Genomic DNA, 20,433 nt, shown 5'->3' with positions numbered 1-20,433 from the left:
GCTCTGCTGCCCACCACCCACTCGTCCACACACATCTGACTTCTTAGGATGGATTCAAATGACTAGGAATCACCATGTATGGTACCTGTAACTGTCTGATTGTCTGGCAAAAATAGGGAATCTGTAGCCCACCAGATGCGGTTAGACTCAAAGTCCCAGCCAGCATGTAGTTAATGCTATGCAGTTAATTCTGAAGTTACCATGTATTTGCTTGTGCTTTAAGATATAGTTATGTCCATGAATTTCAGTGGGTATATCCTGAGTAAGACTAGCATTGGCTACAACCCCAAGTCTCTAGATTTCACCTAACTCAGCTTCCAACAACTATACAAAGCATTATGTGAAACTTTTTTGCAACCATTCGACCATTGCGGGCAGGTGTCTAGTTCGTAAGTTTCATTGTTTTCATGTGATGCTATATTCCCCCCCCCTTTCTTTTGTTGACAAGTTCGGCAGGTGGAAGGAGGAAAAAACAAGTCAGCTTAGAAGCTGAGATGTTTTCTCTGGAGACGGTTTCCCCTTAGGCTATATTCTGGATAGGAAACAAAGACATTAAATTGAAGTTGCCTGGGCCATAACACCAAAGAAAAGAATGTGACCTTTGGAGTATCTCATCTATATTACCTTTCATAAGAAATAGCTTTCATGGAAAACATAATTGGTTTACATCCTGAAATTACAGGATGCAAAGCCAAGCACCACAAGATGGCACAGCAAAGCTAGTATGGCTGCCCTGGTTGTATACTTTTAGTTGACAGAAACCTACATTATGCTTAAGTCGCAGAAAGACAGATAGATCCCGAGCCAGAACACTAACACCACAGCCTATAAAACTGGTACCTGTTGGTGCCCAGGCCAGAATACCTGCAAAATTTCATGTTCTTTATAGATGTCTGGCTGACATCCTCTTTACATATATACAGTATATGAAAGTTAAGAGTGCACATCCCCTGCTGACTAGGGCCCTGGCACATTGTGTACCCACTGCCCGCCTGCTTCTGTGTATCCTCTTTCCAAATAAGATATTGAAGGCTCTTCCCTGAGCCTAATTCTCATGATAGACCTCTGCTGTGCATTGGATGGTCCTAGGTTTTCAGGTCATGTCTCTGTTTTTGATCTTATTGGCACGAAATTTTCAGGTGCTCTTCCCCTGCCCCATTCATTCATTCATTCATTCATTCAAATCAGCATTTGTTCTTTGCTGCAAATGGACACGTGGTGGAACTGTTTGTTTAAGCATTAATCTACTGTTACAATTGATGCTTAAAACGAATAGGTCTCCTCTGGGCTGATGAGAATTCGTTACCCATCTATTCAGTTTTGATCTGTTTGGCCCGCTGGAATGTCACAATAGTAATGCAATTGGAATGAAACCAAATATCAGAACTCCTGCCCTGTTTTTATTGACGTTGCTTTAGGCAAAGATTAATGAGTAGTGATTTGATGGGCTTACATTTTCTTCCTTTGGGTTTTTTTTCCACCATTAATAGCTGAGTGATTCATGACTATTAACCCAGGATTAGGTTTAGGGCTGCTGTTGCATGAGTTGTCATGGTCCTTGTACCGAGAGAGGGGGAAATACCACAACTCTAGCCTACTGGGTCCTTGAGTTTCCAAGCAGTCTTGATCATGGAATTGTTGACAAACTTCCTTAAGGCATTTGTATACGTTGCATAAGTAGGTGTTACATTTACCATGGGATGACCTGTGGCAGACTAGCTTTTTAATGGAAGAGCAGAAAGACCATGATAGCGGCTTTATGGAAAGGACCAGCTGATGGATTGTATTTGACTTGTGGGAGCCGCTATGTCAAGGACGAACAATGTTCTTTGAGAATCCATTTCTTTGAGCCAGGATTGCTCTCATGCATTATGCAGCAGTACCGTTATGATAACAACAAATGTATTGCATTATGTTAACATCCTTCACAGAGTATTCTCAATAACTGAATGGAAACACACACAAACATCAGTGCTGCAGTGAACTCAGGCTTAGTGGGGACTACAGCTGTTCCTCCTTTGAGGAAGGATGCTGGGATGTATCTTCATGTTTTAGAGCAGGCAAGGCTCTTGGCTCCCTGGATTTGGCTGGCACCGTTGAAACTGCCCTTTAAGGATGCTACCATGCGTATGGCAGGTAGCCATTTTGAAAAGTGGGAGCAGTAGAGCAAGAAAGGGGCAGTCATATCGAGAGAACAGTGATGGTGGCAACAGTGGTGCCAGAAGTGGGAAACTGTATGAGAGGAACAGGTAGTTCTAAATCTCGCAATCTCATTGGGAGTAGCATTAGTGGATGGGCCCTAAAACTCAGACTGGCTAAAATGGTGAATTTGAAGCTGCATACATAGCTCCATATTTAAAGTTCATGATACTGTATTTTATCTTATCCCTGCATTATTATTCTCCCACTCACCTGCTGGGCTAATAGCAGCTTTATGAGTGGTAATCTATGATTTTAAGTGGGAACAAATTGGCAGGGGGAAGGGAGTTAACGGTCTTCTCTGCCGGGGCTGCTGCTCCAATAAAATTTGGAACCCTTCTAATCTGTTTCAAAGTGTTGCATTTCCTTGGGAGAATCAATCATGGATCACCCTTGTTGTATAATAATAATAATAATAATAATTTATTTATTTATACCCCGCCCATCTGGCTGGGCTTCCCCAGCCACTCTGGGCGGCTTCCAACAAAATATTAAAATACAGTAATGCATCAAACATTAAAAGCTTCCCTAAACAGGGCTGCCTTCAGATGTCTTCTAAAAGTCTGGTAGTTGTTGTTCTCTTTGACATCTGGTGGGAAAGTGTTCCACAGGGCGGGTGCCACTACCGAGAAGGCCCTCTGCCTGGTTCCTTGTAACTTGGTTTCTTGCAGTGAGGGAACCACCAGAAGGCCCTTGGTGCTGGACCTCAGTGTCCGGGTAGAATGATGGGGGTGGAGATGCTCCTTCAGATATACTGGACCGAGGCCGTTTAGGGCTTTACAGGTCAGCACCAACACTTTGAATTGTGCTCGGAAACGTACTGGGAGCCAATGTAGGTCTTTCAAGACAGGTGTTATGTGGTCTCGGCGGTTGCTCCCAGTCACCAGTCTAGCTGCCACATTCTGGATTACGCTGTATCTTCTTCTTTGGCGATCACTCATAGCCGAGTAAGATTGTCTTCCATAAACACGGTTTTAACAATGAGTCCATAATAGGCTGTACACAAATCATATGTTCAAAGCACATTTGAAACATGTTAAAAGCACCTCTTCAAGAATACTGGGAACTGTAGTTTGCCTTTCACAGTGCTACAATTCCCAATGTTCTTTTAAAAAACTACAGTTCCCAGGGTTCCTTTGGGGAAGTCATGTGCTTTAATTGTACTGTAAACATATGGTGTGTACACAGCTATAGTGTACTTCCTAGAATTTGTTAAATGTGTAATCCAAGACACCTTTGATTGTTAAAAAACACACTTGAAAAATGGAAATTTGTCCGTGTCTCCAGAATAGAGGAGGACTCAAAATGCATCTCAGTTGGTGAACAGTGCAATCTCTTGCATGTGCACTCAGATGTAAGCACCTTTGAGGTCAGTGGAAATTTGTCCCATGCAGTGCTTTTTTTGTCTGCGGACAAAGCATACCCCTAAACATTTTGTGAATCTAAGTTTGGCCTCATTGAGGGGCAGTATTTCAATATGAGTAGGAAAATGAGAGTACTCCTAAACATTTTTTTTCCAGAAAAAATGCACTGGTCCTATGAATGTACATAGGGTTGGAGCCAGAGGTACGTTCATGTCTGCAGATGGGACATTTTTACACCCAACTGACAAAACATGGGCTGTTATAATTATCTTGGAATAGAAGGTGCCGGAGACTTATTTGGAGCAGAATTTTGGGGTGTGGGAGTTCATTGCTTCTCTAGACTTCAGTTGGGAAGGATGGGCTGTTCTAGAAGCATCCAGAAATGCAGATATATGCTGACAAAAACGAGCTTCATTTACGTGTGTGTGTGTGTGTGTGTGTGTGTGTGTGTGTGTGTAAAAATCCATTTCCATCTCTAAATCAAACACAGAGCAGTTGGTAACATCTATTCTGCAGCTGTCCACAGGGATCATTTTAATCAGCCTTGAGCCCCTCTAAAGCTACAGAAATCTTTGGAGGAGGGCGGCTGATTTTGTCATCCTGCTGTGCAAAAAGCAGACCAAACAGTACGTCTCTGATATTCCTCTGCTGGAAGAGATTCGTGCCTGTAGGTAAATGTGCCTTTCGGCGGTTGCTTTTTCCTGTGCTTTTAATGAAGTTATGAATGGAAGTTGAAGCTTTAAGAGCAGGGAGGCCAGTACGTGTGGGTGGAGATAATCTTCAATCTTGCATTTTGAAGTGGTGTTTCATAGATGTCAAAGCTGTTCTGAGGACAAGTGCCAGAGTCCCATATTTCAGAAGGGATGAGGCCTTCACTTGCTGGCAAAAATATATTTCAGCTGCCTGGAAGACGAGATTAATGATAGCTCTGTGCAGCCTTTACATCTGCATCCTAACTCCTTTTTTAAATACAGAAATCAGAGATTTGGAAAGTTGAAAACGATTGCCAGTTTGATTCCAAGCCCAGTTTAAGGTGCCGGCTTTAAACCCTGAATGACTCGGATTATGAGCCTTGGGACCTTTCCTTGCACGCTGCATTCATTGAGGTCCTGCTCTGGATTCTTCACCTGTCTGATGCCTGGCATGTGTCAGCTGTTAGAGGTGCTGGGATGTAACTCGGCTTGCACCAGAGGCTGGTGCATCTGCATGGGAAAGAGCAGATAGAAAGAAGAACCTCCAAGCTTCCTAGAGAGTATCCTTTAACCCGTGCTGATCTTCTGTCAGACTAGACCAATACTCTTATGGTTGCTGACCTCATTTCCTACTTCCTCCTCCTTCACCCTCATCTGGGGAGAGGAGATGGAAGAGCCAGCATGGCTCGTTGCATTTCCCACCTTGGTTAGGTCACATCTACACCATACATCTAAAGCAGTCTTTAAACCACTTCAACAGCCATGGCTTCCCCCAAAGAATCGTGGGAATAGTTGTTAAGGATGCTGCCAGAAGTGGTTAGGAGAAGCCCTCACAGTGCTACTATTCCTAGCAAGTTCCCTGGATTCTTTTGGGAAAGCAATGATTGTTAAAGTGGTAGAAGAATGCTTCAAATGTCTGGTATGGATGTGAGTTAGAACTAGGATATTTCCTCTCAAGCACGCGTTTCCTGCAATGAACGTAGCTTTCCTATTTTCCTAAACACAGAAGTCACGGCATTATTTTATCTGGGGTAAAGTGTGCTCTTCCAACTGTGATTCAGTGTTCGCCTTAACTTCTGTTGATGCATATAATTTCCACATGCCACCGTTAACAAGGAGGTAATGAGCAAAGAAGGGATACGGGTGGCGCTCTGGGTTAAACCAAAGACTTGCCAATCAGAAGGTCGGCGGTTCGAATCCCCACGATGGGGTGAGCTCCCGTTGCTCGGTCCCTGCTCCTGCCAACCTAGCAGTTCGAAAGCACGTCAAAGTGGAAGTAGATAAATAGGTATCGCTCTGGTGGGAAGGTAAACGGCATTTCCATGCGTTGCTCTGGTTAGTCATGCTGGCCACATGACCCGGAAGCTGTATGCCGGCTCCTTCGGCCAATAAAGCGAGATGAGCGCCGCAACCCCAGAGTCAGCCACGACTGGACCTAGTGGTCAGGGGTCCCTTTACCTTTAATGAGCAAGGAGTATATGAACAAGGAGTTTGGTGTTGGTACCCACCCTGTGCAATGCCCTCTCCATTGATTTGTTGACTTACATTTTGTGCAACCTTGTTCTCTCAGCCGGACAACATCATCAGAAGTCAGCAGGGCTTTACAGTGGTACCTCGGGTTACATACGCTTCAGGTTACATTCGCTTCAGGTTACAGACTCCGCTAACCCAGAAATAGTGCTTCAGGTTAAGAACTTTGCTTCAGGATGAGAACAGAAATCGGGCTCCGGCGGCGCGGCAGCAGCAGGAGGCCCCATTAGCTAAAGTGGTGTTTCAGGTTAAGAACAGTTTCAGGTTAAGTACGGACCTCCAGAACAAATTAAGTACTTAACCCGAGGTACCACTGTACTTACAAAGCAGAAGCCAGACATGCTCTGCTGTTAACCAAAGGAGTGGAAAGGGCTCTTGTGCTCAGGTTGTGCTTGCAGGTTTCCCACAGGCCTCTTCTGTTTGACTTCTGCGAGAACAGGACTAGATGGGCTATTGGCCTGATCCAGGAGGCTCTTCTTATGTTCTTTTAGCCTGTTCACCAAGTTCATGGCTAAAAGCAGTATGACACACAGAATGTTTGGGTGCCAGTTGAAGGAGAAAGAGGAGATGAACAAGAGAAAGACAGATAAAAGTTGCTCAAGTCTAGGGCAGGCCTTATCATAAGGCAGAGTGAGGCGATGTCCTCACGCAGCCGATGTGGGGGAAGGGGTGGCGGCGGTGGCAGCCCCACAGCCAACACCCCCCTCCCCGACCAGCTGTTCCTCTCTGTTGGAGGTCAGAGCTCTGTGTGCCTCATAGCTCTCCATGCAGGTCCTAACATAGCCTGCATCCCTCAGATGTGGTACAGGAGGTTGTTTTTTTCCCAGCCTCAGGCCTCCTCCATATGTTGCTGCAGCACAAGGTCCATCATCCCTGAACATTGACTAAGCTGGCTGGGAGTGATGGGAGTTGTAGTCCAACAACACCTGAGGACCCCGTGGTGGACGCTGCCCCATTGCCAGTGTTGAACTGGCAGCCCAGCTGCTTCTGTACATAGAATGGGGGTGCGGAGGGGCATGGCCTTGTCCTTTTCGGTAGGCAGCCAGCTCTCTTGAGCTTGCCTTGTGCTTGCGCTAGACCAGGGGTCAGCAAACTTTTTCAGCAGGGGGCCGGTCCTACTTGTGGGGGGCTGGATGGTATTTTGAAAAATAATAATGAATGAATTCCTATGCCCCACAAATAGCCCAGAGATGCATTTTAAATAAAAGGACACATTCTACTCATGTAAAAACACTCTGATTCCCGGACTGTCCACGGGCCGGATTTAGAAGGCGACTGGGCCGGATCTGGTCCCCGGGCCTTAGTTTGCCTACCCATGCACTAGACAGCTTATGATAAGGATTCTGGAAGGGGATTTCTTTTTTTTATTATTTCACTTTAATACATCACAAAAAAGAGAAACACAAAAATAAACAAATTTCCATCACCTCCTGACAACTAAAAAAGAAACAACAACAACAACACATTGAATAGTGTTCACAATACTTTTAACATAAAAATGGTCTTTTTTCTATATACCTGACTTCTCGTCTACTTCTTCTATTTCTCATCAATTGTTCACTGCCATATCATAACATGTTTTGGTGCTAATATTGTTTATTCTATCATGGGTTTTCCATCAAACTTAAAACTCCTACTGAAGTGATTGAAATGCTGCTACAGACTTTAAACTGTCATTACTATTTTTCAAATAAATTTTAAAGACTTCCCATTTTGTGATAAATACTTCCTTTGATTTATTTTTTATTCTTTCTGATAGATTATCTAATTCCGCATATTCAATCATTCAAAAAAATGATTGGGGGGGGGAGGAAGAGGGATTTCGATTTGCCTAGTGCCTTCTATCCAGAACTGCCACCCTTTCATGTATATTTCATAAAATTTCATGTATATTTCATAAAATACTGAGATGTAGCACTTGCAACTCTGTATGGCTACACAATACAGCAGGGAAAGGGCTGTGGTAGGGAGGGAACAAAGGTGTATTTTGGTACTACTTTACTCCTGAAACTGCCTCTAGTGTAAGAGACCTGAACAGCAAGTCAAGGCTGTAGTTGCAGACTAGGGCGTGGGAACATTTTGTTGCTCCAGGTCCCACATCTCTCCTTCTGTTTACATTTCTCTTTGCCCTTATGCTTAGGGAAAGATGTGAACGCCAATCAGCTGTTTTCATTTCCTGAAAAGCTGAAGGTTCCTGAAGAGGAAACAGCCTAAAAACTGCTTATATGTGTATTTTCGCTGAAAGCTACGCAAGGCTGTTTTCACTCACTTAGTTAAGAAAGGTTCTTTCTCAATGCTCAGAGGCTATCTCTTCTTCTAATCTCCATGGCAGTCAAAACAAAATCCAGCCTGGGATTTAGCAAACTCTGGCTCGTATTAAAAGCAGGGAAAGAAAGAGGAGATATGATTGCCTGGGAAGTTTGCGCTGTTGTGTTGCCACCCTCTGGACCTGTCATAAAGGAGGCACACGAAGAAGGGCCTCAGATGATGAGGTGGACTCATATGTCCCCTGGTACGTCAAACATCCGGGTGAAGAAGAGGATGGGAGTCCTGCAGCTTCAATATTTGTTCTTCGTCTACCTGATAAGCCACACCTCCTGAAATTCCCTATTCTGTACAAGTATTAAAGGTGCAGGAACCTCATCCTCATTTTTTCCTGGCCACCCTACATGTATTCCCCCTTTTAATTTCACCAACCCAGAAAAGCTGTGCCTTTAACCGCATTTCTCCCCCCCCCCAAAGATTAAAGACAATCCCCCAAATCAAATGCACATACAGTGGTACCTCGGGTTACATACGCTTCAGGTTACATACGCTTCAGGTTACAGACTCCGCTAACCCAGAAATAGTGCTTCAGGTTAAGAACTTTGCTTCAGGATGAGAACAGAAATCGTGCTCCGGCAGCGCGGTGGCAGCGGGAGGCCCCATTAACTAAAGTGGTGCTTCAGGTTAAGAACAGTTTCAGGTTAAGTACGGACCTCCGGAACGAATTAAGTACTTAACCTGAGGTACCACTGTATGTTGGTATGCAGGCGTATAAAATATCTTTATGAGCTAGTAAAGTTTGTGCACTTATTTGCTAGCCCAAAGGATCCTATGCTATTAGAATAGCATATTATTTTCAATATATTTAACCCCTGTTTTTATTTGGGTGTTGCCCAGATAATTTATGGTTAAACTATGCTTCCACTTTGGCCATTCTTAACAAACTTGCCCTTTGCATTTATTCTCCTCCACCCCCAATGAATGCACTTACATGCATCTGTCATGTATATTTCTTATTGTTTTGGCTAAGTGATGCATGCATAATTCTTTTAATCAGTCCCAGCAGCTGCTTATTTTCTTTTTTGTGCCATTTTAATCTGCTCCACTTTCTTCTTTATCTTGCTTGTTTGTTGCGTGTTCTGGTGGTTTGATTTCAGTAGAGCCATGACATTTATTCCCTGCTACTCATATCCTTTAAATCAAAATTACATTGCCAGCTCTGACGGGGAGGGCATTGCAGTATGAATCTAATAATGCTATTATCCTTCAGCTGCAATTGCAGTTGCTAATTGCTAAGCATCTGCTTCACGTTAAACTCTGAGGTTGTCTTTAATTTTCCTCAATCGTATTAGCGAAGCCCCACACAGCAAACACAATTGCTGTAGATATACCACCCATTTTACATCGGTGTTTTCTGCAGCAAACATAAGTGTGGAAATAATATCTGCCTGCATACAGGTCTTGAAACACACATGTACATAACATGGAAAATATGAGCGCACTTCAAGGCATGCACACTGTTAAACCCATGTTGCTATTCATGCTTAGGTATGGATGCTAAAGTACACAGTGCATCTGACCAACACGTGTTTTTAAGGATCTTGACTCTTGAGTCATGGTATGCCACAGTAAGATTAACCTACCTCACAGGGTTGTTGAGGGTATTAAACAAAGCAGTTGTGAGGACTGAAGATGCCTGTCTCCCCAGCGCTCCCTGAGGCTCCTCCCCCAGGTCCTTCCCAAGCAACTTTGGCCGTTGTTGCTTTGCCCTCTTAATTTCTCTGCATGTTCTGGGAGACCTGGAGAGATGGGGACTGGTTGCAGCAGGAGGGGGAAACTCCCTGATTCTTCAGCAGCCTGACTCATCTCTGTCTCCTGTTCCCTCTCCTCTTCTGCCTCTGGTTCTGGGCTGCTCTCTACCACAGACTCTCCCTGCTCACTAAACCCTGTTGCCTCTTCATCTTCCGACACCTCCTCCTCCTAGTACTCTCCCTCTGATCACTCATCATGTTCCCACCACCAACCCCTGGCTCTGAGCCTCCTTCCCCTGGGGGTTGCCTTTGGCGTTCCCCAGCTGGTGCCTCCCACCACTCCTCGGCATGCAGCCCGTTCATGGCATAAAGTAAATAAATAAAAGTACTTTTTGATGAACTGCAGGAGAACCAAATCATTTATCTGCTTCCCTTTTCCAACCTCTTAACATGCTTTGCTGTTTCTTTTGTACCCCAGGGATGAGGAACCTCACCCCATTCACCAGCCCTGCTTTGCACCCTCCTCAAAGGTTTTTAAGTGACTGGAAAGTGTCCTGGCATTCTGATAATGCTGCTTGCTTGCCTGGATGGAAGGTAGAGAAGGACGTGTGAGTGTGAATAAACCAGTTTGCCGTACAAAAGATACAATGCACATTTGTTGGTCTGCCCACATTGGCCTCTGGCTCTGCCCACTATGGGCATGTGGCCCCTGGAAGGTTGCCAAGAACAGAATGTGGCCCTCGGGGTGGAAAAGGTTCCCCAGCCCTCTTGTAGCCCCACTTGCACGACATTAAAGGGACTTGAGTGCAAGGACAAACTGTTCTGGGAGTTTGGACTATGAATATCTTTGCTTTTTATCTTATTCACTGATGTTGTTAGAGAGCTGGATCAGGGCACAAATCCCTACTTGGCCATGCAGCTCACTGGGTGACCTTGGGCCAGTCACTGCCTCTCAGCCTAACCTAGCCCACAGGGTTGTGGGATTAAATGAGAAGCGGGAGAATCAAGTGCGCCAACTTGAGCTCCCTGGATAAAAAGGCGGGGTAGAAATGCAATAAAGGAATAAATTCATTGAAGCCAAAATATTATCCTCATGGTCTTCCCTATTAAGCAGTTGGTTCAGACTTTACTGCCGTCCACCGTTCTACCCAAAACATCTTCCCATAACAGCAGCAGCAGCAGTAGCATCTGAAAACCTTTTGCCATCTGGGTCAGTGGAGAGAGGTAGCGCTGCCAGCAGCCAGCCCGCAGGAAAGTGCAGAGCTGGCATGCAGCGCCGCTGTGCATTTGTGCAGAGGCACACAGCAAAAAAAAACAAACTTCGGTGTTCAATATGGAGTTGGGAAGAGCCTTTTAAGTGGCGGGTGATAATGTTTGAGCTGGCCCAAAGTCACTTAGGATCGTGGAGTCAGTGCAGAGATGTGAGTAGTGTGTTCGGTTTGAACGAGGGAAGCTTAAAAGTTTAAAAGCCTCTCTCAGCTACCAAGTTCCTTCGGTGTCCTCTAACAGCTTGGCCAGTCCCTATCTCATGGGTTTTGTTCTGAAAGCGAATGAGCTGCTCGTGATCTTAGGTTCTGAGCTGCTGGAAATGAGGATGCTCACACAAGTACAGTGGTACCTCGGGCAGTGGCGTAGCGTGGGTTGTCAGCACCCGGGGCAAGGCAAGTAATTTGCGCCCCCTAACCCGTGGAGCCAGGTAGGGGCAGAGAGCTGCGAGTGCGAGCGCCCCCCCCCCAGATGTTGCGCCCGGTGCGGCCGGCCCCCGCTGCACCCCCCACGCTACGCCACTGACCTCGGGTTACAGATGCTTCAGGTTACAGGACTCCACTAACCCAGAAATAATACCTCAGGTTAAGAACTTTGCTTCAGGGTGAGAACAGAAATCGTGCTCTGGCGGTGCGGCGGCAGCAGCAGGCCCCATTAGCTAAAGTGGTGCTTCAGGTTAAGGACAGTTTCAGGTTAAGAACAGACCTCTGGAACGAATTAAGTACTTAACCCGAGGTACCACTGTATGTCAAACTTATTACTGTGGCAGAGGATGTGCTTTGAACACCAGGGATGGGGAACCTGTCCCTGGTGTACGCTATGCTGTGGGACTCCTCCATCCCTAGGTCAGCGATTATGGGAGCTGGAGTGCAGCAAGCACCTGTGGCTCCCCATCCCCCTTGCATACCAAGACGTGCAATTAAAAACCATGCATTCTAATAGAGCTGCTACCTATTTGATTTTTGTTTTAAACTTTGTAATTTTGTTTAAATTGTTTTTAATTAACTGGTTTTTTAAAAAATACAAACATTTTAAATTTTTGTAACCCGCCCTGGGACATTAGGGTGAAGGATAATAATAATACTGTAATAACGATGATGGAATATGACACCTTTCCGTCAGCCTTGGTGCCTTTAATAGCACACCAGATGTAGAAATTTGACAGATGTAGACTTCTCCTTTACAATATCTGTGTCATGGCGGAAATGGCATCTGTCAAATTTCTGGCATCACACAGCTGTTAAAATCCACTGGAAATAATGGGCAAGATCTAGCCAAAGTGAGCCATATTGGAGTCCCACCGATTTAAACATGTCCGTGACACTCTCACTGAGATTTTTATGACTCTCAAATAACTTTCTTTGGCTAGAATCATTCTGTGTTTATTTCTTTATTTGCTGATTTTTCTCCTTAATGATCTGCAAGTGGTAACAATGAAATGCCCAAAAAGAAGAGTAAAGATAAAAATCACATCATAAACAAAATTAACACCAAACTCCAAGACAAGTTTAAAAACTGCATTGCTCATGATAAAAATATAGCTGCACACCAGAACTCTTAAGTTCTAGCAATAATGATAATATTAACAACAATAACAATAATAGTTGTTATGAATTTATTTATCACTTGCCCTTCACTTTAAGGTTCAAGGGCAAGCTACAACCATGAAAATGTCTTCTAGAACAATTTTCCAAAGTTGGAAAAGGAATTGGATGGGCAGTTCTCTTTGGACATAGAAATCTGTAACTGGGAAGCCACCACCAAGAAGGCCCCAGATGAGCCTTCACTAACCCGGTATCCTCCTGAAGTTTTGGACTGCAGCTCCTATCAGCCCCAGTTCCTGCTGGCTGGGGCTGAGGGGAGTGTAGTACAAAACATCTGGAAGAGAACAAGTTAGTGAAGGCTGTCCTAGATTTTACGGACCTCTCTGGAAGATCTTAATGCACACAAGGGCTTAATGGCATAATCTGAGATCTGCCAATGCTAAATGCTAATGGTACCTAGTTTTCTATTGCAGTGTATGGTGACACAGAACACAGGAAGCTGCCTCCTAGTGAGTCAGACCATTGGTCCATCTTGCTCAGTATTGTCTACACTGACTGGCAGTGGCTCTCCAGGATTCCAGACAGGAGTCTTCTCTCTGACCTTGCTGGAAGTGCCAGGGATTGAACCTGGGACCTTCTGCATGAGAGCCAGTGTGGTGTAGTGGTTAAGAGCAGTAGACTCGTAATCTGGTGAACCGGGTTCACTTCCCCACTCCTCCAGATGCAGCTGCTGGGTGACCTTGGGCTAGTCACACTTCTCTGAAGTCTCTCAGCCCCACTCACCTCACAGAGCGTTTGTTGTGGGGGAGGAAGGGAAAGGAGAATGTTAGCCACTTTGAGACTCCTTCGGGTAGTGATAAAGCGGGATATCAAATCCAAACTCTTCTTCTTCTTCTCTACCACTGCGCTACAGCCCTCTTTCCCCACTCCCCGTGGTGTTGATATTTTTCCAGAATACAGTTATTTAGCAATGCCGCTTTGATCCATTGCCCCCCCAACCAGATAAGTCTGAACAATTGCTTTAAAGATCACAGACCCAAAGGCATCTGACCAAATCAACCCAAACTATTTTGCTCATCTAACACACCTCCATACAAGCCATGGCAGTGCCCTTCTTACAGATGAATCCATGCCATCCACATCACCCCACGCTACAAGCACAGGACGAGAGTGAACAAGGCACCTTGCTCAAAGAGACACCTTTAGGCAAGGAATAGTCTAAATAATTCAAGCAGACAAATTGTTTTGTGTTCTCCATTCTAAATATAACAACATCATTAAACACTTTAGCCACTACCTTGCATATTTCCTTTGTTTTTACAAAGCCGAGCATCCAAATGCAAGCGAATTAAAACGTCAATTGTGAATTTTATCTTTCCTGCTTTTTATTATTACTGTGCTTACTTTGTAGTTAAAGCACAACATTTCCCTTCCGGATTTCTAAATACGTTTCATGCTGCTTCCTGCTTATGGTTGCTTTATTGCTTGTGCCAACTGAATTGCCTTAAGTGGTGGTTGCTACCTCTGCAGGCCAGGAATGATTACAGGCTCATTTTGTGGCAAAACATTGCAATTTCAGCAGCTATCAATCAACTCAAAGTGGCAGCGGTCTTATCTATCTTCTCTTAGGGATGTTACTTCTTTTTGTAAATGTTTTGAAGGGCATAGCTTTTGTCTTCATCAGCTGGGGTTAAGGTTCCCCTAGCAATGCCAGCTGACCTGAAATTAACTAACTTGGCCTGCTTGTGTGCCTCAAAACACTCCCTAGGCAACAACCCCTCACTGGCCCCACTTTGCACTCGTGTTTTTGCCTGTCTGGAATGTATTCTATGAAAATGAACTCTGAAAATGCCACTTGCTTGCTTGGATAGAGAGATAAGTAAAGGTAAAGGGACCCCTGACCATTAGGTCCAGTCGTGGCTGACTCTGGGGTTGCGGCGCTCATCTCACTTTATTGGCCGAGGGAGCCGGCGTACAGCTTCCGGGTCATGTGGCCAGCATGACTAAGCCGCTTCTGGCGAACCAGAGCAGCGCACGGAAACGCCATTTACCTTTTTATCTACTTGCACTTTGACTTGCTTTCGAACTGCTAGGTTGGCAGAAGCAGGGACCAAGCAACGGGAGCTCACCCCGTCACAGGGATTCGAACCGCTGACCTTCTGATCGGCAAGTCCTAGGCTCTGTGGTTTAACCCAGAGCGCCATCCATGTCCCGGATAGAGTACATGAGCAGAAACTAGTCTACTGGACAGATTGGTTGGCTGGCATCTGTCTGTCTTTGGGAGATTATGGAGGAGTGCGCCTTCAGGGGCAAAGTCGAACTGTTGGGGAGTTACAGCGCCTGTTGTGGCTGTAGAGACTGATGTGGGAGAGACATGTTTTGCTGCAGCTGGGGCAGAGGAAGACATCCAGTAGTGCTGCTGCAGTTGGCGTTTCTTCTCTCTACTCCTCCCTGCAGTCATTCCTCCTCTGGTTCTGCTGTGGATACACAACCTGACTGATAGATAGTATATTTGTTGCTCTACCTGCTTTTGCCTCTGTCTTCTCCTGTCACTGGCATGTGGTCCTCATAATGTTGCTGAGAAGGGAATGTGGACCTCAGATGAAAAAAGACCTGCACTACATTGGCAATTGAGTTGAAGGTCAAGATAGCCCTCTTGGGGAGGCAATGGGACCCTGCACACCTTAGCAACAATGTCTTGGGTGACTTCTGTTGTGGTAGCTGATGCGGCAGGCTGAGGCATGACACCAGAGCATTGGCCGTTGTGTCCCATCTGTGAGCAGTAGTGTTCAGTATGCATTGTCATTCCCACATGCAGTTTGTTCCCTTGTCTTTGCTTTGTTTGAATAGGTGCTTCTTTGACAAACGATTGCAAGTAGATTCCTCTTTGCATGTAGGAGATAATAAGTCAATTATCTGGCCAAATACTTCCTCCACTGTAATTAGCAAATAGGCCTGTGTTAAAGTCTGTGTGAATGCTGGGCTTATAATGCTGCTTTTTATAACCCTATTTTGCTGAGGTGTTCATAAAGGGACAAATGTTGCCATTCGAACCAGCAGCATAATGCAAGCAATAAGCTTGAAGCCAGGGAAATCACAAGAGTAACTGGGACAGCTGTATTTGTAATTTTTAAATATATCTATATTCCTGGCCCATTGATGGGGGACTAGAATTCTGAGTTAAATTTGCCCCCAAGCTGTAGGATTGTTTGTGTTTTCCTCCTTTTCTCAAAACTAAGTTAACACAGGAAATACCCCTGCAATTAAATATTACTCTAGTGTGGCAGCATTTCAGTGGCTTTCTGCACTAGGGCAATCTTTATTTGGTTTTCAGAAAATGATTATTAGGCACTCTTCAGCTGTAGATCTCCAAAGATACACCAAAATTAAAAAAAGCAAAATTGAGCAGGCAGTTAAAAAGATCTAATGGAAAAATAAAAGGCCTGGCAAATAAAAGTAAGTTTTCAAGGTGGTGCTGAAAAGGCAGTGCTAGGTGAATCTTTCTGTCTACTGAAATCCATAAATGGAGTGCCACAGCTGTAAAGGCCCTGCCACTCCTCTTAATTCAGATGATAGGCTGATCTAGAGCAGGGCCTCTGAAACTGGTCTCAATATTTGGGTGATTCCAATCAATATATCTTGCAATAGCTCTTCTCCAGCTGAATCACAATGCAACATATAACCAAGCATCACCTAGCAGAAATGGAGAAATTTTGGGCAGGGAAGGACAAGAGAAATTTGTGGCCAGATGAAGTAGTTTAAACAGGTTGGATTTCTTCTTCATAGTGCCCTTAAAACAGTGTGCCTCTTTCAGTGAAACAAGACCGTCTCCTTATAAATGGTAACTTTCAAATATATAATAGGTTTGGTAGTTAATATGGGGGGGGGGTGAGTTTCAGTAACCAATAAGCATGTGACTTTCCTTTTGTGACTTTCCCCTTTAGCAACAAGCAAGAATTGACTTGACAAGTTTGACTCAATTTGAAATTAAGTTTTCTCTCCATTACATTTTGTTTACAAGCCCTGAAATAGAGTGAAGATAAACACCCTTGGTTTTTCCCTCCATACTAATGTCACTGAGGATCAGTGCATTTTTCATAAGCAGCTCTGCACAGAGACACATTTGTTTTGTTTTTAAATCTATCTGAACAGCTCCTGCATTGTAAGTGAGGCTTGAGGTTTGAAAAGGACAGTATATTTTCATGCCTGTTCACATCTGCCCAGAACTAAGTGCCATTGAGTTTGATGGGCCTTATTCCTGGGTAAGCATGCATAGGGGTTTTAGTCTTTCTAATTCTCTTCATGTGTCGTGTTTTATCCATTTCACCTCATACCTGCCTATGACAGGTGCGGGCGATCTGAAAGTCTTGGCCAAAATCGTGTGGGTGTCAAGTCAAAAACCGGGGAGATAGACACATAGGGTGACAGAGAAAAGGGTGTGAAGAAAAAAATTGGTAGCAGGAAAAGTGGGAGAAAGGGGTGACAGAAAGAGAGAAAATGGAGCTCCCCATCTATTTATGGCTCTTCCCCCTCCCCACTGCCTCTGACCCCAAAATATTGTTGTTGTTGTTTAGTCGTTTAGTCGTGTCCGACTCTTCGTGACCCCATGGACCAGAGCACGCCAGGCACTTCTGTCTTCCACTGCCTCCCGCAGTTTGGTCAGACTCATGTTTGTAGCTTCGAAGACACTATCCAACCATCTCGTCCTCTGTCGTCCCCTTCTCCTTGTGCCCTCCATCTTTCCCAACATCAGGATCTTTTCCAGGGAGTCTTCTCTTCTCATGAGGTGGCCAAAGTATTGGAGCCTCAGCTTCAGGATCTGTCCTTCCAGTGGGCACTCAGGGCTGATTTCCTGAAGAATGGAGAGGTTTGATCTTCTTGCAGTCCATGGGACTCTCAAGAGTCTCCTCCAGCACCAGAATTCAAAAGCATCAATTCTTCGACGATCAGCCTTCTTTATGGTCCAGCTCTCACTTCCATACATCATACACCCCAAAATATATATCCCATTATTCCCAGGAGAATAGGGTGTATACCCCAATCCTGGTATACAGACTTGACAGTTTGGGTCTCTGTGGAATGCTCTGTATATTCAGTGAAGCTTCTCAGGCTGATGGACTACAACTCCCATCAGCCCAAGCAACCATGGCCAGTTGAGGGATGGTCGGAGTCTTCCAAAACTGCTGGAGGGCACCAGGTAGCGGGAAGCTGCTTCGGAGGCGTCTTCTAGCCATATATCCCAAGTTACCCCGGAGTCCTCCTTATGGGACCCGTTTCCCACTGGATGATTCATCGTTGGAGCTGAACATTAGGAAAGAGGCTCCTGGAGGCCAACATAATAATGGCAACATATTTTTTTTTAATCGCGCCACTCGTGCGCTTTGCTCTGCTGTCCCTTTCCAAATGTTTGTTACTCCTTTCCGGTTTCTTGGGGGGAGGGCGCGCGCTTCCACCTCTTTCCCTCTGAGGCCACGGGTGGATCTGCCACACGATCTAGTTCCGCCCTAAACCGGGTGGTAACAAACCCACCACGTGCACCCCACCCTCCCGCGTCGCTTGTAAAGCTCCACACCATACAAACCAGGCGCCCGGAAAAACAACAACTAAGCGACGCTTTTCTACTTCTGCTGCCCGGGAGCTCGAGACTGCAGCCGTCGCCGCCGATCAATAAGTGGGTGGACTCGCGACTCCTTCGGTTGCCGTGACTTTGATTCTTGTTTATTCTTCGCCGCCTGCGAGCGCGGCGCCTCCCTCCCTACGTCTATCCAGCAGCCAGCCGCGCTTCTGGGTGCGAGGCGTTTGTGTGTGTGTGCGCGCGCGTGTGTTTGTGTCGCGGGGAGGTTTCGGCTGCTTTGCGCGCACATGCACGCGCGCGTCTGGGGACAGAGCTGGAAAGCAACAGGGAGGCAGGGAGGCATACAGGCTGCTGTTGCTGTGATCCTGCTTCTCCAGGGCCACTTTGCAAAGGCTGCTCGAGGAGGAGGAGGAGAAGGCAAGCTCCCACCGAGGCGGCTCGCTAGAGATGCGCGCGGCGTGATGCAAGCTGCTGCTGCTGCTGCTGCGTGCCGCCTCCTCTTCGTCCGCCGCGCCTCTCTCCTTCTGTATCTTTCCTTCTGCTAACTGATTCCTTTCCCCACCCACCCCTTTCCCCCACCCTCTCTTCTCTTCTTTTGCTTGGCTGCTGCTGCTGCTGCCTGCTGCCGGCAGGACCCATTTGCTCCTCTTCGGGCTACAAGAAGGCAGATGATGAGATGTCCGGGGCCACGTCCTCTGCGGACCAGGAGGAGGCAGCAGCCCGCACCATTTACTTGAACCAGCCCCAGCAGAGCAAGTTCCACGACAACCGGGTCAGGTAAGGGGAAGGAGCACCAGGGGGAGAGAGAGAGAGAAGCAGAGTGAACTGTGTGGGAAGTGACTGCTCTGGATTGATCATCCAAATGGGCCAGGAAAGAAGTTAGGCTTGCTGGGAGTGGCTCCCTGACTTTGACTCCATCCTACATCTCTCAGGCACAATGGTCTGTTTTTTGCCAGAGGTCCACTTTGATAAAAGTATTCATGTGGCGGTGATGGAGACTGGCAAGGCTTCCACCCGCAAATTCAGCATACCAAAGTGCCCTTGCTGCCGCTGAAGTGGCAGAGTTGCCAAGTAAAAGGCAGCATTTGCCAGCCATGTTCTGATTCCCTAATCCAGAGGAGGTTTAACCTGAAATGTTTCCAGCGGTTGCTGAACTACAACTCCCATCACCCCCAAGCCTTAGCAGTGCCGGTTCGGGCCAGCGGGAGTTGCAGTTCGGGATCTGGAGGTGCTCTGATTCATCGCTTGTCAGCTAGTGGGGCACAGCCTGGTGCAAAGTGGGTCGCAAGAGGAACGCTGCCACCATGCAACTATATGGTAAAAGATTAAGAAATGAGTCCGCAAATGCACCTTTGGGTCAAAAGTTGGTCCCAAGTCCGGAATAGTTGACTTTTTTTAAAAAAAAATTTTTATAAAGTTTTCTTGGTTTACAAAGGTATGCGCAATGTCTCTTTTTCCAGTTACATTTTCCATAGGTCAGTTTCATTTGTTGAGACATTAGGGTTATATTAGGAAGAAAAGGGGGGGGGAGAGGTGGAGGAGAGAAAGAAAGGCGAGTGAGAATAGTTGACTTTGGAAGCATTATGTGGTTGGTTGGGAGGAGTAGAGGCCTAACTGTAACACATGAGCATATAATTGGGAAGATGTCGTGGTTTAAGCGTGTACATGTCCACACCAGGCTGATTTCTGGTGTTGCTGCTACAGCGGAGGGTTGTTTGTTTGTTCCATCTTGGCTCCGGCCCATGCTGAAGCTGTGCCCTTTGAGCCACAACAATAGCTGTGTAAGTCGAGTGAGTAACAAGCAGTGGCAGGCAAGGACCCAGTGTGCTCCTCCTGGCCAGAGCAGTCAAGAAAGGAAGAGAAGGTCAGTGGCAGGTGATGGATAATAGGCTCTTATTTGCAGGAGAATAAGGCGAGAGGCAGTAACAGGTGGGGCACAATGGTGAGAGATCAGTTACCAGCCATCGTACAGCGGCTCTCTCAGCAAGACAATTACAAGGCCTAATAATGGATGGCACTGTTGGCAGCTCCCGTACCAAGGAGAGAGATTACAGCTGTGCCGAGCTTGATTTTTGGTCTCTCAAAGGGTGCAGGAATATGCCATGCGTGGGAACGTAATAAGCATAATGTATCAGCCTTGTTCGTGCACTTACTCACTTTCATACAGGAGCAGGAGCAGAGTTGTTGCATCCCAGTCCTACCCTTGGCAGAGTCAGGCAATCCCATCAGGTGGCAGATACTGAGGGG

At 45.9% G+C, this 20,433-nt stretch overlaps 1 protein-coding gene across 6 annotated transcripts in view; it reads left to right on the top strand.

The window, feature by feature from the left end:
- The window catches only part of ATP8A2 (ATPase phospholipid transporting 8A2), a 318,241-nt gene that overhangs the window by 18,018 nt on the left and 279,790 nt on the right, over window positions 1-20,433 (top strand). For 3 of the 6 annotated variants that reach the window (XM_053385915.1, XM_053385914.1, XM_053385913.1), the window contains exon 2: window positions 18,819-18,963. In XM_053385915.1, coding sequence (XP_053241890.1) covers window positions 18,819-18,963 — 145 coding nt within the window. Of the gene's footprint in view, window positions 1-18,108; window positions 18,283-18,818; window positions 18,964-20,433 lie in introns of those variants that run through there. The other 3 variants (XM_053385916.1, XM_053385918.1, XM_053385917.1) reach the window with 3 other exon arrangements.

This window comes from Podarcis raffonei, chromosome 4 (genome assembly GCF_027172205.1).
Source record: "Podarcis raffonei isolate rPodRaf1 chromosome 4, rPodRaf1.pri, whole genome shotgun sequence".
Classification (NCBI taxonomy): domain Eukaryota; kingdom Metazoa; phylum Chordata; class Lepidosauria; order Squamata; family Lacertidae; genus Podarcis; species Podarcis raffonei.
The sequence above is the reverse complement of the archived record's forward strand: the minus strand, read 5'-3'. Positions and strand labels throughout refer to the sequence as shown.